The 18151-nt window shown below is 37.2% G+C and overlaps 1 protein-coding gene across 1 annotated transcript in view; it reads left to right on the forward strand.

Moving 5' to 3' along the window:
• Positions 1 to 18151, forward strand: part of PTPRZ1 (protein tyrosine phosphatase receptor type Z1) — a 131589-nt gene that overhangs the window by 70592 nt on the left and 42846 nt on the right. The window contains 12 exon segments of the mRNA XM_033058203.2: positions 3930 to 4109; positions 5006 to 5016; positions 5898 to 5963; positions 5965 to 6039; positions 7364 to 7459; positions 7716 to 7781; positions 10222 to 10267; positions 10270 to 10361; positions 10363 to 10380; positions 10936 to 11086; positions 16461 to 16645; positions 17333 to 17459. Coding sequence (XP_032914094.1) covers positions 3930 to 4109; positions 5006 to 5016; positions 5898 to 5963; positions 5965 to 6039; positions 7364 to 7459; positions 7716 to 7781; positions 10222 to 10267; positions 10270 to 10361; positions 10363 to 10380; positions 10936 to 11086; positions 16461 to 16645; positions 17333 to 17459 — 1113 coding nt within the window.

Genomic DNA, 18151 nt, shown 5'->3' on the forward strand with positions numbered 1-18151 from the left:
GCAAATCCATTATTAACAGTCCACGCACAGGGGTTATCTTTAATCTCTTATGTGCATACAATCTATAGAAGTAATTTTAAGATCATGGAAGAAAATGCTGATGAAAAATGGAGAGGAAGAAATTAAGTAGAGGTAAAGAATCCATCTCTCTTTTCTGCTGTCTTTCATCTATAAAGGAACCCTAGGATTCATATCCATTTCATTAAAGGAATAAAGCCTCTTTTTCTCCATGCTAAACAGCCCCAGCTCCCTCAGCTGCTCCTCATAAGATTTGGACTCCAGAGCCTTCACCTGCTCTGTTACCCTTCTCTGGACACTCCAGCACCTCTATTTCTTTCTTTCAGTGAGAGCTGAAGTGGAAACCAGAAGTAGAACTAGATGCTCATTGTAGGAGTGGAATCATGGGGACCAAGGTTGAGGATCAGAGTTAGGCTAGGAAGATTTTTTTCAAACTTTCTGCTCTGGACAGAAGTGGTAAGGGTTATGGTATAGGCAGGCCTCCATTTAATCTACTTTGTTCAGTTTTATTTCCATTCTTTGTGAATTGCCAGTTACTTTTTCAGATCTGACACCTTTGACAAACATTCTTCCTCTGTGCACTCTTGAAGATATATTGTGCATATTTCTGTTCTCCTCAGATTTCTGAGGCACAGTTGGGAAAATTTATTTTCAAAGCTCAATATTTTCAAAATGGCTAGCACAGTTTTGATTTATGATTTTCATTATAACACCTATAGTAAAACAGTCTGCTCCTGTTTCAAAACATTCAAGTCTTTCACTTTTACTTTGGCTTTCAGCAAGTTATGTAAACTGCAGAAGTTCCACCACCTGCTGCCTACACCAGATGCATTTACATTAACATTTGAATTCAGAGCAGGAGTGGACTTCTGAAGCAAATCTTCTGTCTGCACCCCACGTACTAAGCTTTGGTTTGCAAGATGGAGTTGTGGCAGGGGTTCATCTTAAATGGTACCAAACAGGAATTGTGTTGCAGGCAAGTAACTCACACCTTCAGCAGCCAATGGGCATTCAGCCCATGGGACCAGACAGAGATAGACTGAGGTAAAAACATTCTAAAAACATCTGGTATGGACATCTGGTCCTCAACCTCAACTGTTTCCATCTATATTGCTGCTCATATTGTTCAGCAATATTTGCTAATATAGAAACCCACTGCCTGCTCCAGCATTTGCAGAATTCATGCACAAACGTGTATTTTGCTGCTGAAATGTAATTTGGGTCATCATGACCAGACTCCAGCTCTCCATTCCTTGTCAGACTCCATTCCTAAGGGGATTCCCCTTGTTCCTGCCCCAGATCAGACCCTGCCATTGATTTTTTGTACATTTTATTCCATAGTTATTTATCGATGCTACAGCTACACACTGTCTTCTGGGATGAGCAAAGATTTCAAATTTATCAGAGATGCATATTAGGACTTTATTACACACTGAGCCACAAGTAATGACTACCAAGTTGAAGAACTTAAGTTCTACTTGCAAAACTAGAAAATACAAAACTGTGGAAGTCAGAAAGAGATTATAGTTTCTCTAGTTTTAATTTACTCATTTTTATTGAGCATAATTGTAAGCAGTAGAGAATTTAAAGACAATATGAAAAATGCAATAATGTCTGTCATCAAAAGAAGCATGGAAGAAATTTCCCAAAAGCACCATAGCAGGAAAAATAAAAAGAGCCATATTTTCATCAGTTCTAATGTCAGTGATGGGAAGAGCAGAATAACAGAAATGGATGTTGAAAAAAAAAAATGGTGTTCTGAAGGAGAGACTGCAGGTGGCTATGGGTATGTCAGTGGAAAGAGAACAGAGATTTCTACTGCCTTGTGGAAACTGCAGGAGTCTGGGGAAGTGTTGGCTTTGGCAAAAGGAGTAAAAGAAATAGAGCATGGAGTAGGGAGTGCAGTTTAACTCCAAGGAAAGGCCGTGGGCAGCTGTCTCAACCCAAACTGGCAGAAACGGGCAGAGAGGGCTTTAAAGAGTTTCCTGGAGCTTGGAAAATCACTGAGCCGTCTGAAATCAGACCTGGAAGGAGGAGCCTGTTTGCAATGATGCACAGGGCAAGCTGAGAGTTGTTATTTCTGTCCTTTCTGACCCTGTTTGGAGGCTTTTCTTTTAAGCTTTGTTTAAAAGTTAACTAATCTAATTTTTTTTAATTCTTTCTTGATGTTAAAAGCCTTCAGTATTTGTTGGAAAACTCATATAGAAGACCTGAGCAGATTAACATCCAAGTATTGATTGGCTTGAGCTCAGAATTTCTTAAAGGATACTTTCGAAAGAGATTAAATATTAGCCACTCTTTTCTTGGAAAAGTGATTACAATACAAATCAGGATATGCATTTTACCAGGTAAATTATAAGGGATAACTAAAGTCCAGGACAAGTGTGACGTGAGGAGGAGCTGAAGGCTCACCAGTGTGCCATTTCCAATGGAACCAGTGCTTGCTTGGTACAGAGCTCAAGTCCCACCTGTAGATTGCTGACATTTGTAAGCCTGTAGCTTGAACTCCCTTTAGGCTGTTTGAGTGTTGTGCCTGCCAGTTTCTCCTGTTGCTATTTGCAGGCAAATAAATGTGTTTGTATACCATCTGCAGTAATTCTGATGCAGCAAGGTGATGCTGGTAATTCGCTTGACTTGTACTTGTTCAATAATTTAGTTCAGGTTTGTTTCTAGCTGCCTATCCAGGTGAGCATCTTGTATTACTGCCTATTGTCATGGTGACAGGACTGACTGCCTATCTTCTTCCCTCTATGAGTTTTCTGAGTGCAATGAGAGCTGTCCTTGCCTGGAGTAGAAGATAGCAAATCTTCACTGACAGACTTGGATGTGGCACACTGGCCTGTTAATGAAGATTGGTTATTTCAACATATCTAGTAGAATTCAAATATATGCACTGCATACACTAATATTGGTTCTTAACTACTAGTAAGTGGGAAGTTAACTGAAGTAATTCTATTTTCTTACATCTGTGTTGTTAACTCTTGATTTTAATTAGCATTTTGAAGTGTTGCCAGATTTCCCTGTGAGGAAAAAATATCTACGTGTTTTCAAACACATTAAAATACACAAAATGTTGTTCTGTTTATATTAGTATGTTATATAAACAAAAGATTGTCAGAGCTGCTGCTACTGCACCATACTGATTTTGTAGAGTACTTGCACAGTTCATGAAAATAATCAAGGCTTTGTTGAATGCCATGCTGTCTGTGTCCCTGTTCTGTGTCTGGACTGGCCTCAGTGCAATGGCACACAGCCCCTGTGCCCTGGAGAAAGCCCTTGCTGCAGCACAGGAGCTCCTCTGCTGGGCAGCTGCCCAGGGAGACATGGCTGCAGTGGGAGTGCACAGCCCTCCAGGCACAGCTGACCGTACAGCCAGGCTCTCACACAGAGCATTACCCATCTTTTTTCTTTTCCAGGGTAAAATCGGTTTACCTTTTCCCCTCTGGGTGAGAAATTCTTAAAACACCTTACTACTTCTTTATATTTTTAAACCTTACTGGGTAGGTGATTTCACTGGGCAAAAAGAATATTAACATTGGTATGATTAAAAGTAATTTGGATAGGATAGTTTTCCAGCAATTCCCACGGGTTTCTTGCATGCTGATTCCATTCATCTGGAAGATTATTTTTGTTTTATGTAAATTGTTCATGAGGGTTTTGTTGTTCTTTTTTATGCTTTCCTTAGAGATTCATAAGAATGTATGTGTTGATGTCTAGAGTGCTCTAAGTGTGACTTAACAGCTGAAGATGTAGGAATCAGTGGTAGGTGTGCTAAGTATTCTTACAGAAAAAATCTAAAAGAAGAGCTCTGATCTCAAACTGAAAATTGTGTTTTAACATTACGACAATAAAAAATGTATGGATGGCAGTTTGGATTTAAATGTATTTACCCCACATGTTTTGATTTCTAGGAACTTTGAACCAAAAGAACTGGGGCAAGAAATATTCTGCCTGTAATGGTGCCAAACAATCACCTATTAATATAGATGAAGACCTTACCCAAGTTAATGTGAATCTGAAGAAACTTAAATTCCATGGGTGGGAAAAGGAAACTTTGGAAGATACTTTCATCCGCAACACTGGAAAAACAGGTAAAAAAGTCAGATTTCATGTTTGGAGTTAAGAGGTCTAAAAAGTGATATAGGATGAACAACCAACCAAGGATTTTTTATGGATCATTTTCATTTCACTCAGCTGGTGCACTCTGAATTTACCTATTAAATAAATAAACAAAACAACTACAATGACAATAGCTAAATGAAACAGTAATCACAGAAGCAAAAATTGTGTGCATGGACAGATACAGCCAAAGCAATCACATCATGACTATCATGCCATCATGGGCACGTCATTAAATCTAAACAGTAAGTTGGCATGTGCTGTGGAATTATGGTAATTATTACTATATATCTAGTGTCTGTAATGGGTAGGCAAAAAAGATTTTTTAAAAGTATGAATAAATACATACTCATCTGAAAGCACTTCATGGATGGGTTGAAGTTATAAGAAACTCAGGTTGGGTTTCATCTCACCCACACATAGATGCGTATAATATGGAAACTTTCATCTGAATTACTCACATAGATGCCTCCTAACAGTCAAAGATGAGAAATACATGCTTTTGTGTTCTGATTTGTCTACATTTTAGAAAAAGGTAATTTATACCTACAGGTGCCCATTTTCCCCAGCTAGGAAAAAGCTTATGATGTCATCTAAATTGTCAGACAAATCTTTTTACGATCACTTAAAATCCAGGGAAGCAGTAACTAAAAGCTGCTTGCTAGAAGTACTGTTCTTTGTTTTGGGCATAGGTGTGGAGGAGCATATCTCTTAACAACTCTCTTTGACCTTCTACCAGTTCCAGTGAGACCCCTTCGTGGTTTAGTTCAGTTCACTTTAGCATCATTGTTCGTAATTTCTGTTCTTTCTGTCATGTACTTCCTACATACCACTACACAAACCCCTTACGTCCCTCCTGCCCTACTAGCTGAGATAAACATTGCTTTGTCTTTTAGAGATGCCCCTGAGAAAATGTTCTTTGAAGTCCTTAAAAGTGAACTGAGCTCTTTCTTGTCCAGAGTATTCGGATATTATACCGCTAAGGAACTGCTAGGTTTGTTTAAATGGCCTTCAAGGTTTTGAGAAAAGGAATGTAGTGAAAATGAACTCCATTGGTGGAGTTTATCAAGAGGTGAAGTTCACAGTCACTGGGGATGGGCAAGCCAAAATGTGGAGCTTCAGTCTATCCCATCCTGCTCATTCTTGCCAGAAGACAAATGCTCTGTCCCATCTACAGTTTGTGTACAGCTACAGTTATGTCCAACTGAAGATCTGTCATTGCTTTTCCCCATGGGAGACAGCTCTGCAGCTAAGGACTCTTATGTCAAGACAATCTTAGGAACTGGCTAAAATATTCTTTTGTCATGTTGCCTCATGAATTGTGGTAAAAATGAGGGGCAGGTTTGTATTTCCTTTTTGTTAGAAACACAGGTTAAAAACACAGACCCTTTCAGGAAGGTATGTACTTCAGGAATTTATTTTCAACCAGCTGGAGGCTAGATCAGCTTTCTGAGCTTTTTAATGTAGTTCTGTGTCTAGTTTCAGATAACAGGAAATCAAGTGCACTTCATTAAATTACTATTTTATGAATTGCAGCATAAAATGAAACATATATCCATGCTAATAGTGAATTTCCACCCTTGTTACTTAGTTTAAATAACCAATTTCCTGTCAAATTGCTTATGAAATACAGAGAAATAAGCATATCATATTTGACTTCTAGCACCTAATACTGAAATATGAAAGTTATATATGCCTTGACTGGCTTTTATATTGACACTCCTTTTTTTCCCCTTCTCAATTTTTTCAGTGGAATTAACCTGACAAGTGATTATTATTTGAGTGGAGGTGGGTTAGACACCATATTCAAAGCAAGCAAAATAACTTTTTCACTGGGGAAAATGCAACGCGTCATCAGATGGATCAGAACATAGTCTAGAAGGACAAAAATTTCCTCTTGAGGTAAAGTATAGAATTGGTTAGAATTTCCTTTGTAAGTCTATTTGCAAATATAATCATTCTCTTAATCCAAATTAGGAATAAATGATGCATTTTAGAAGGGCAGTGTAATGTGTTTGTGGCATGTGGAGAATGCCTAAACTGAAGTTTTTTTCCCATCTTCTAAGGTAATCTTAGATATCAGTTCTAAATGTTAAACTCCTATGAATTTGGCCCATCATATTCCACTTCAATTCATTGTTTAAAATGTAAATGGACTTCTCAAAGTCAGGGCTTAGCTGAGAGTCCCATGGGAGATGCTGGGCCTTACAGACACCAAGTGTGGCCCATGTTGCTGGGCTGGATATGAGCTGGCAGGCTGTGCCAGGAGCCATGTGAGCAGGTCCTGAGTGCAGCCACATTGGTAGGCACCAGGGCACTGTCCGCCTGGTTTGGCAGAATGGGTCTTGTAGCAGCATGGGAGTGGGGTGGGAAGAGAGGAGCAGCTCTTCCTGGGATGCTCAAAGGCCAAACTCTCTTCCCTCAACATGACTTGTGTCATTTTCCAGTTAAAAAGAGGCAGTTGTGGCAGGCAAATGTGCTGTTCCTCAATCCAAGCATTTTGAACCTCTATGTGAAATCAAAGCAATATTGCCAGGGCTTGACTAGACATGGGAAGAGTGGTAAGCCAGGAGCAGTACCTGGACAGTGTCATTTCTTTTACCTCACTAACCACTTAAAAATTCCGATCACACTCCATCTGTCCTGACAAAGCATCACAGAGAATACCCTCTTCCATCATCATCTCATAGAAAGATAGTAGGAGCACTGGAGGAGATTTCCCAGCTGGATCTGGAGAAAGAGGGAGAGCAGTGCAACACAACCACTGCTCATGGCAGCAGTCAGATGTAGGTTCAAAGTGCCTGGTAATCTTATATTACCAATGCTTTTCTACACTTACTGCAAGGTAGATGCTAGTGGGGACATCTTGACATGTCATTCATGTTTTATCACTGATGTAAAGATCCATTTCACCAAGTGCTCTAGGTCAGGTGTCAGTTAGCTTACTGCATTATACATGGAAAGCATTGTGCTCCTTGAAGGGTAATTCCTGCATCCTTAATCATTTTCCAAGGGAGCTTGTTTTACACAGCTAATTGTTGATGAATTCTATTCTGCAATTTTCAGATAAGACAAATGAGATTGGTAAAAATCCCCTACTCTTGTTTAATTTTTTTTGAAACTTTTTTTCCTCAAAATGAGAATATAAATAATTGTATTGCTTAATTTTTACTTTTTTTTTTACATAATAGCATATGAATATATTTTAATATTTTTTTTTTTGCAGATGCAAATCTACTGCTACGATGCAGATCAGTTTACAGATTTTGAAGAGGCAGTTAAAGGAAGTGGAAAGTTAAGAGCTTTATCAATTTTGTTTGAGGTAAACAAAATATATCTTTGTGTCATTTAATAAGCCTTGAAACACAGCAGATGTTCTAACAGAATTTAGCTGGTTCCAATGCGTAATCATTGAGTTAAAAAATTGCATGTATCTTTCCAATCTATTTTTGCAGAAAAGCAAATGGGCAAAATAAGTTTGTTTGACTTTAAATCGTCTATAATTTTGGTGGTAAATTGTAACTTCCAGTTTCTTTGCATGAAGCCTACTGTTAAAATATGCAATTTCTTTTTAACAGATTGGACTAGAAGATAATCCAGATTATAATCCAATCATTAATGGAGTAGATAGTGTTAGTCGTTTTGTAAGTTTGCCTTCATGTTTTATTGATTACCTCATTAACTAAATTCCACTTCAGTGTGATTATGAAACCTTTAAGAGATTGAGGAGCATGGTTTTCTATTGCTCAATCATGTCTATTTTGTTAGTAAGTACAGAAGTCATCTGGTATAGAGGAGAACTGAACAATCACCAACCACATGAAATCTAACGTAAGCAAGTGCCAGATTTCTGCTCCTAGGGAAGGGTAATGTATATATGTATTATATATACAAACCAGGAGTGAGAGTCTGAAGAGCACCCCTTAGGAGAAAGTTTCTAACTCAGTTCATGGTGTCTTTGCAGAAGAATAATATGAATGAGCACTGTCTTGAGCAGGAATATATTCTTACATCATATCTATGGCTGTAAGGAAACCTTGTCTCAGTTGTCCTTTATTTAATGGTACTTGACTATAAAAAGCTGTTTTAAAAGCCTTCAAAAGTGTTACCCTAAGACTCGATATTATTTTTTTCCTCTGGAAAACAAACACTATTCAACAATTTAAAAGGGAACACCTTTCATAAGTTAGAATGACATAGAGATGGAAATATAAAGTAGTTAAGATTCACAAGTTTTTGTGTGTCATCTCTTGTGAAACAAAAAGGAGAACTAGTAATACATCAAGACAGATGTTGTCCTACAGCCTTGGAAGGAGCTGTAAAACTATCAGCAGCAAGATTCAAGATACAGACACACTACATGGCACTTCAACAATGCTTAGAATAAAATTTTCTGAATAAAATGCAGAAGAACTCAAAAAATTCAGGTTATGACTAATCAAGTTGTTTCTTCTGAAGACAAGCACACAATCTCTCCTTGTCTGTGATATAAATCATTTTCCTTGTCAGTCATGTCTGTATTGTGCTTATTTGAATCACAGTTACTGAGTTCTCAAGCTCTGCAGAGGAGCACTCCTATTCCTTCTAGACAACTTTCTGTTTTTCATTCATTCTTTGTTTGAGAATCTAAGCTGTCAGTCTCATTAAAGGTTATTCTAAAATCCAAAGCTGCAGAATGTATGGCAGAGTTCTTGCTATGAATGAGAAGTTTCATGTCCCCAACCATCTATACAAAATGGACTTCATTTTTGCTGAGGGAAGAATATGTTAATTAGACACATACCAGATAGCAATGATAGCTTCTGTCTGAAGGCTGATTAGCATTTTGACAGGAGAAACGGAAGGATGTGCTTTTCTCAACACTGCTAAATGTTCCCTCTTCACAAATATATGAATGAGAGAGAGGGGACCAATCAGCTCTTAAACCTGAACTCAGTAGGGAAGTCACTGCAGAGAAGAAAGCATCAATCCCTTGTAGTCAACTGTTAATGCAATTTGCTGCTCCCACCAAATTTGTAAAGAATTATGAAGACAGGTCAGAAATATTCACAGAGCTGAAGAAGACACATGTCTGTAAAAACATGAGTTAATTCACTGTCTGAAAATTCATTAGATATTCAGAAGTAAATACTTACTTAGAGAGGAACTTGAAATGAATAACTTTAGATTGAAATAAGTTGTAGAAGGATCTACGCTATTGCAAGGTGTTAAAATCAACATTTTTTGGATGCACCCAGAAAGTAAAGCAGGTAACTGGCACAGTCTGAAAAGTCTGCCTTGCTGAAGTTCTTTTCCATTTATGCAATTTGTGTTGCTGGACCCTACTGCCATACCAGCAGACACTTGGCTTTCTATGGATGGACTTCCAGCCGTCCCTCCTGCTTACTCCTAAGGTACCCAGTAAACTGCTGGCCTGACAGATGTGATATATTTTCACAGGACATATTCTCCTGCATTGTTTGCTGATTTGTGTAAAACTGTCACCGTTTTTCACTGTATTATCACTGTTTAAAAAGAATCCTGATCCACAGAAATTCTGCTTCTGCAATCATGAGTAATATTAACTCATTACAGGTCTAACATGGAGACAGTTCCCCAGGCAGTGATTTTCTGCAGCAGTCTGCATGCTGCGAAAAACTCAACAACTTGATTAAATCTGGGGAGAGTTTGAAGCCATGGCATGGTACCTAGAACAAAGATTTAACAAACTTTTTCTTTGAAATTCAAGAATTAGACAACGTTTGGCAACTTGCACTGAGAAAATTCTTGTGAACCATTATACTATAATTACTCTATTTCTTACTAAAGTAACTCACTACACCTTCCAAGTAACTGAAGTTGGGTTTGAGCTATACTCTTTCAAACTAAATAGAATACTTCATTATTATTTGTCTGCTAGTCTCTCTGGAGATGTAATTTTGAAAAGCCTCTAAATAAGCATGTTCCTATAATGGTAGTTCTTTTGGAGAGTGTGATTTGTATTTATTAATTGATTCTGTAGTATTTTAACTATCTCTATTGGTTAATTTTGTTTTTTAATTTTAAAACTATTTTTCTTTTTTTTTTTTTTTTTTTTTTTTTTTAGGAAAGCAGGCCGCCTTAGAACCATTTATTTTGCTGAATCTCTTGCCAATGCAACAGACAAATATTACACTTATAATGGGTCTCTATCAGCTCCTCCATGCTCTGAAACAGTTGAATGGATTGTGTTTAAAGATACCATACAGTATTTCTGAAAACCAGGTAATTTGTTTAATGTAGTAAAATCAAACAACTATACATAATACCAAAGAAAAAGCAATTGCTGTGTATATGGTAGACGCTCATGGCATTCATTGTCAGCCCAAGAACAAAGCTTTTCTTTTATCTAGTTAGAGGTTTTTCATGCAGCCATTAAATTAGAAAATATCTATCTTAATTATGTTATCTTTTACCTTTTTTATAATTTAGTACTAGAATATGAGAAATTTGTTGTTTTAAAATAGAGTAAGAACATATTCCAGGCTGTCTGGACTTGGAGCTCAGATAAAGAGTGGTACAAAACATTTTTTGGATGTTCCCCCCAGCCACATGGTGATGCTGAGCACAGCATAGCTTCAACAGCAGAGTGGTTGAAAAATGCTTGTGGAGTAAACCATTAGATATACTGATAGTGCAGAAGAACAAAAGTTCAGTGCCATGCAGGATAACTCAACTGTGAGACTTCATCCAACATCTTTTCCCCAGAGTTTTTGCCTATTAGAAGAATCTGGTCAATTTTTATGACTTCTAATTTCTTTTTTTCCTCTCATCTTCTAGTTAGCTGTATTCTGTGAAGTGCTTACAATGCAGCAGTCTGGCTATGTTATGCTGATGGACTACCTGCAAAACAACTTCAGAGAACAGCAGTATAAGTTCTTCGGGCAAGTCTTCTCCTCTTACACTGGGCAAGAAGAAATTCATGAAGCAGGTACTTACTGAATAGTCATTCCTCTCTTCACAAGTTAAAAGACAATTTTCAGTAAAAGATTCATCCAAGTATGAAGTTACTCATTTTAAATTGTGTAGAAAGTAGCACACTGTGTTATTAGTCATAAATCTATCACTTCAGAGGAAAAACAGCAATCATAAAACATGTCAGATTAAATGGAGGGGAAAATTAAATACTTGTCTTGACCAGGAATTCAGTGAAGATCACATCAGTTCAAGCTTTCTTACATTGCCCTTTTTATGTGTTTCAGACTTCAACAAACTGCCTTTTTAAAGACTGTGAGAATATTTTGTTTTTACAAACATATTTGGTTCTTATCATATAGTGTGGATGCTTTTTCAAGAGACTGAAGCAAAGTCACCAAATTAATGTAGTTTGCTTAGAAAGTGATAGGTTGAGAGAATTCCAGAAACCAGATTTTGTTCTCAGTCTAAACTTAAAATTTCAGGGAACTTTGTGAAGGTTATATGACCAAAATAATGCATTATGTAATGGGCAGCAAGATTTGACACTAAACATAGAAGTCAATGATTCCTATACTAACAAGCACAAAGGAATATATAGGAAACACCTAAACTGAAAGTACTATGTTGTTACTTGGATGGGAATACTGCAGATTTTTTTACTAAATTTCACTTAACTGTGTTTAATTGGACATAAAAGATTACATAAGCAGAGGCTATAGGTGTTCTCCAGATTTGAAGTGTGGTGTCATATATGTACTTTTAATATTTATGTAATCACACATGTATATAGACACACACAAATGCAACTATAGGATGTGTTTAACATAGAGCATTACAGAAATGTTTATATTTTTGCCTCCATTTTAAGATAAATAAAATTTTAAACTCTAGGAATCATTGAATTTAAATGCTCACAGGTAAGATCTGTAACATGAATGCCAAAGTCTCTTAAGAGTCAATGGGCCTATTTTTGTTCAAAATTGCACAGTAGTCAACAGAAAAGAGCTAATCTTTTTAATCCCTTTAGAGGATGTATGAGAAATGCCAAGACTGATTATTACTCAGATAGATAACAGAAAAATTACTTTCTGTTGTGATACCTAGAATCCAAACTTTCTCCTGTTGTGTTCAGTGTAGATTCTCATTAAGTGGTAGGATTAAATGCTTGATTTATTGCTGCAATTAATATATGACATTTCTAAAGTAGAAGTAAGTTTTCTTGGAAAAGCTAGAAGAATCTTTCTATTCCATTATAAAGTAATTTCAGGAATTTTCAAAGTAATTTCAGGAGGAATTTTCAAAATATTTTCAGGAATTTTTTCACAGCGGCATCTCCAATATTTTGGTGTACAAACACGATCCTACTAAGGGCATGGGAGATGCTTCATTCCCCAAGCCTGCCTAGTGATATATGTAATTTCCCTATGCAATATGTATGTAGCAATTTAAGAAGATTAAAATAGCTAATCCTTACAACCATACTTGAGGATTCACCTAAGAAAAGTGTTTGAAATTGTACTGCCTAATCTCCACCAACCTCAGCTGGCATGCAAATCCATTTATAATAGAAATCATTGTTTATTCCTGTACACCTGAGAACCATTGTGGTGGCTGCTGGGCACATTGGGTGACTTTCTATCTGCTCCACCCTTCTGGTAAGGCCCTGGGAATAAAGGCTGAAACCTAGGTCTTATTTCTCTTCCTGGATTTAAGTAAGGTGTAAAAAACAATGGGTTCTTAAAATCTAAGACTGACAAGATACATTGATAAAAGTATTAGTCAACCTGTTTTCCCATGAGAAATACAACTATGTAAAGTTCAGTGGGTGTCTCAGTTAAATTCTCTTGTGAGACACGGGATCAGAACTCGTGCATTTACCCTTTCACGTTCCTCAATCCACGTGGCTTCATTGTGAATTCTCTCATTCTCGGGTTCCCAGACACGTGTGTGGGACACTTTCACTGGCAGTGTGTGGGGTGCCTGTGCCCAGGCACTGGCAGTGGTGGATACAGGGGTGGCCTCTCTGAGGAGAGCCCAGGGCTGCCCCAAGTCAGACACAGACAGCTCCAGCTGCCCCAGTCCATCCATCCCAGGGCATTGAGAGCCATGGTGGGGCACCTCTGGGAAAACAAACTGCAAGGCAGTGAGGAGTGAGGGAAACAGCTCTGTTACACCCAGGTGAGAGAAGGAAGAAGGGGAGGAGGTGCTCCAGTAGCAGAGTAGACATTCCCCTGCAGCCCATGGCAAAGATTGTGGTAAGGCAGCCTGTCCTATGGCAGACTGGAGACTCCACGCAGGAGCAGGCTCGTGGCTGGGCTTGTGGAGAGGAGCCCATGCAGGAGCACATTATCTCTCAGGTCTCTGACCCTAGGAAGGACCCACAGTGTAACACTCTGGTCCCGAAAACCTGTACAGAGGCTGGAAAAATTCATAAAAGACTGTATCCTGTGGATGGGACCCCACACTGGAGCAGAGAAACAGAATGAGAAAGGAGCGGCAAAGTGTTACAGGCTGACCACAATTCCCATTCAATATTCCCCTGTGCCACTGGAGTGGGGAGGTGGAAGAATCAGGAGTCAAGTTGAGCCTGGGAAGAAGGAAAGTGTGGGTAGTTTTGTTTTTGTTTCTCACTATCCTACTCTATTTTCATTGGTGATAAATTTCCCCAAGTCAAATCTGTTTTGCCCATGATGCTGGTTGGCGAGCGATCTCTGTCTTTACCTTGACCCATCAGATTTTCATCTTACTTTCTTCCTCTGCCTTGCTGAGTAGGGAGAGTGGGCAAGTGTCTGGGTGGGCACTGGTGGCCAGCCAAGGTCAACCCAGCACACATCTGCTGTGCCACTCCACCTCCATTACAAAGAGTGTAGGTGTAGAATATAAAATTTGCTTTTTGCCACACACTGTCAGGGATCTACAGAGCCCCTGAATATCTGAATGTAAATGAAGTGGTTTCATGGCTTCAACAATTGAAAACCTGAAGTAAAACCTGAATTAAATCTAAAATATAGATTTAACTTAAAGTAGAAGAAAACAACAAATGTGGGGGAGAAAAAACCAAATTTGGCAGCTTATAAAGGCCTTCTGGTCAAAAACAGAGCCCTGGCAGTTTTTGGCAATGATTTGTTTGAAGTACCCCAGTGGTTCCCCATCATGCAATTAAGTTTAGATGAAAATTTCCTAAACTGCATGGGTAACTTTAAAATAAAATGGGTAGCATTTTATTCTATAGAAGAATAAGCAAAGATAGATGTATAAGCACGACATGATGTGATATGCAAAATCAGAATCTAGGTATTCACGTAGAGAAAGCAGAGACTTGGATTCAAGTCTCACATGGGTTTGAAGAGGCCTCTGACTTCCTGTGAATTTTTTGCTATTTTGTATTTTTCTGCTTGTGACTTGTAATCCAGTTTAATATTTGTGGCTTCATAGTAGTAACAGACTCAAGAACTCCCTTTCTTGAAGTCTCTTTGCTCAGATTTTCTAAAAGTCAGATTTACAGCAGAAGTAATCAATTAGATAAGTTATCATGTGGTCTCCTTTCTTTTTCTAGTCTCTGGAGAAGGAAAATGGGAAAAGGCAGAGTAAAGTTCCTCTGTGTTTCTGACTGGTAGGAAAGAAAAGGGATCAGCAGGGTGATTTGTGAAGTGTCATCAGAAGAGCAAGAGAAAACATTTTGGGAAGAAATGGAGGTGAAATAATAGGTAGATGATTGTCATGCAGTAATATTGTCAGTCATTGCTGAGATGAACATCAAAAGGAGGAGAACAAGAAGGAAGACTTTTTCTTGGGAAAAATAGAAGAACCGTCTGGAAAAGGAAGAAAGAAAACAAAGAAATAGGACTGGAAGCACCAACCTTGTACCTTTAAAAGTTTTATAATACTGCTCTGAGTCTGAATACAGACAGATTTCAGAATCAAATTAACTCATAAGCAAAAAATGATGAAGACAGGACAAAGGACTGTAGAGAAGAACTTGGAATACAGAGAAGCTTGGTGTTTACATTATAAAAAAAGAGTTTTGACAAGAATTTTGAACACCTTTGAAAAGAAATAGCTGAGGAGTCTTTCAATTCATTGAAAAGAATGAAATCTGTTTAGATCATCTGTCTTAATGCTCAGAATTGAAAAGGGGATCATCTTTGCTGGTCTTATGATTTCTCCTTGCTATCTGGTGGAAATGGGGAGGAATGACAAATTTTGGAATGGAATAGAATGGAATGGACACAACCTGAGATTTTTTTTTTAAAATTTGCTCTTCCTTTGCATCAATTAAAATAATTAAGTGTAATTAATAAAATGGTGTATCAGTTACATAGCCACAGTAGATTCAAAACCTGGCAACAGAATTCACCTAAATAACATAGACTAACGCTGCCTCTACTATTAGCTTACCACACACAAGCACAACAATTTAAAAAGCCTGGCTGCTTGTTTTATATATTGACTATCTCAGGTGGAAGCTGCTCTGAGCTACTCACCTTCCTGGGCAACGGGAAAATTCTTTTGGCAAATATTTTGACAGGGCTTGAGTGCCGCCTTGTGTTCGAGTGGCAAAATGGAAAGCTGCAGAACTCTCAAAATGCAACATTGGCCCCCAAAGCGTAGGGGCATCTTGGTGTTTGCTTCTTTTTAGACAACTCCAAAGGATCTGCACTTGTTTTCTTAGTTAGATGAATTGGGGTTTTTTGCTTGCTTTTTCTAGATACTCATATATTGCTCTAAGCACATTATGAGATGTAAAAAATGTCTCCTCATTTATTCCAAATAGGTAATGACTGTGTAATTACTTGCAAAAGTCAAGCTAAAAATAAAATAACAAGCCTTAAAATATAGTAACATTAAATGAATACTGCAAATGTAATACTAAGCTTCTTATTTGCCTTTTCTCTCTTCTTTAAGTACTATAAAAGATTCAAACAGCCTTGAGGGCAAATTGAAGTGATAGTTTTACCTTTAACCATTAAAAACAATCTACTGTAGATTAGTCTATTATAGCTAGTGCAAGAGTATGCAGCTCTTTTAGTGCTACTTTGATGGAGTCATAAAGACAAAATTGTTGAGATTTTTTTGATTCCCAGGACAGATATAAGAATCTTTACGTTTTATCATTTATATTTTATTTCATAGTAACTGGATACTACTATTTCACAAAATTTGGTATTAGAGGCAAGGAGAGGAGGCTCAGTCCTCAAGTTTACTTGCTTTTAGAAATCTAGTGTTAAAATACTGGTTCTGGCCTTTCAAATGCTTTAGTAGAAAGCTAAAATTGAGGCACACAAAAAGACTTTCATTAGTTTTCTCAGGAAGTATCTCAAGATTTTAGTAGAGTTACTTGCACCATTTAATAAACACCATATTCTTTCCTGTTTTCTTTCTTCCAGTTTGCAGTTCAGAACCTGAAAATGTTCAGTCTGATCCAAAGAATTACACAAGTCTTCTTGTTACATGGGAAAGACCTCGTGTTGTATATGACACCACAATTGAGAGATTTGCTGTCTTTTATCAACAGTTGGATGGAGAAGACCAGACCAAGCACGAGTTTCTGACAGATGGGTATCAGGACTTGGTAACTGTAAACTCTTCAAGTTTCATAAAAGGGATGATGGTGTAACAACTCACTGTGAATTGTTGTGACAGATTAAACTGTAGCTGGGAGCTGATTGAAGAGAAATTTTCTCTTTTTTTTTGGCGGTAAAGCCACAAAAACAATCTAAAACAAAAGAGAAATCTTCTCTTGTCTAGAACAGGGAAAAGCTCTACTACATTGCTGCTTTCATTAATATACTTGCCATGACCATGTCAATCACAGAGCTCCTTAGCCATAAAATCCATTGCAATTAATAATAATCTGTACTTCATTGCTCATAGATGTGAAAGAATGATCCACACAAGCAACTAATGAGATTCAATTCAATTATACTGATATAAATACTAGTTACTGATTACAACTTCATGGTCTTTTACTAATGAGATCTGTTTCTCTAACCCTCTTCAAAGACTCATCAGACATAATGTTACCTAAACTTGTGTTCAATGCTAAATAGTTAATTGGTTTGGTGTCCTCCATGTAAAAAGCCAAAAATTTGGTTTTTTTAATTTGACTGAAAACTATTTCTGACAATAAAAATCATACATTATAATACTAGAAGAAAGGAGCTTCTTTCATAAGAAAAATGTTTTATAGAAAAATTAACATTTTCAAATACTTGATACTTATTTACATGTAAATGATTAAATGTGTTTTTTCTTTTAGGGGGCTATTCTAAATAATCTGCTGCCCAATACAAGTTATGTTCTTCAGATAGTTGCTGTTTGCTCTAATGGTCTGTATGGAAAATACAGTGACCAAGTAATTGTCGATATGCCTTTAGAGGACCCAGGTAAGTTGATGTTGAGTTTAATGATCCCTTTTAGCTGAAAAAAATCTGTATTTGAAGAAGTAGTTTGTTTGCAAACCAGTTAAAACGCGTGACTTCCAAATTATGCCAAAATGAAATTTCAAAATCACTGCAGCTAATGATATTTTACATGATATAATTCCTTGTAAGCATTACCTATAAGAAACTGCATGTTAATTTTTTTAATTTTAAGAATATTTTGAAAAGCACCTACTTGATTTCAAATCTCACAAGTGTATCTTTTAGGTATGTAGGGAAATAAAACCATGTTTGGTATTATTTCCCTATGGTTCAAACATCTTCTCAAAATTAATCCACACAGCCAGAGTATTATGAAACAAGCAATACAAGCCCAATATAAGATTTATAAATCTGTATGAATGATTTTGAAATTTGATTTCTTACAAATACTTGGAGTTTGATTTCAAAAGACTTGTGATGATGGAATTCCCTTGCTTCTTAATGCTGCCTCACAAAAAAATCAAAAGGCTAACAAATAAATCTTAATGATTTCGCAACCACATTTACTTCTTTTCCTGCTGGTAAATATGAAATAACTTGAAACTATAGCATGAAGCTTGATCTTGTCCTTAATAATTCCTTAAATTTGGTGTGTTAGCATCAGATTCAGTTCTTATGAAAGGGAGTGAGAGGTATGTTTTTAATTAAGAACA

The sequence above is a fragment of the Catharus ustulatus genome, chromosome 4 (genome assembly GCF_009819885.2).
Source record: "Catharus ustulatus isolate bCatUst1 chromosome 4, bCatUst1.pri.v2, whole genome shotgun sequence".
In the NCBI taxonomy this organism is placed as follows: domain Eukaryota; kingdom Metazoa; phylum Chordata; class Aves; order Passeriformes; family Turdidae; genus Catharus; species Catharus ustulatus.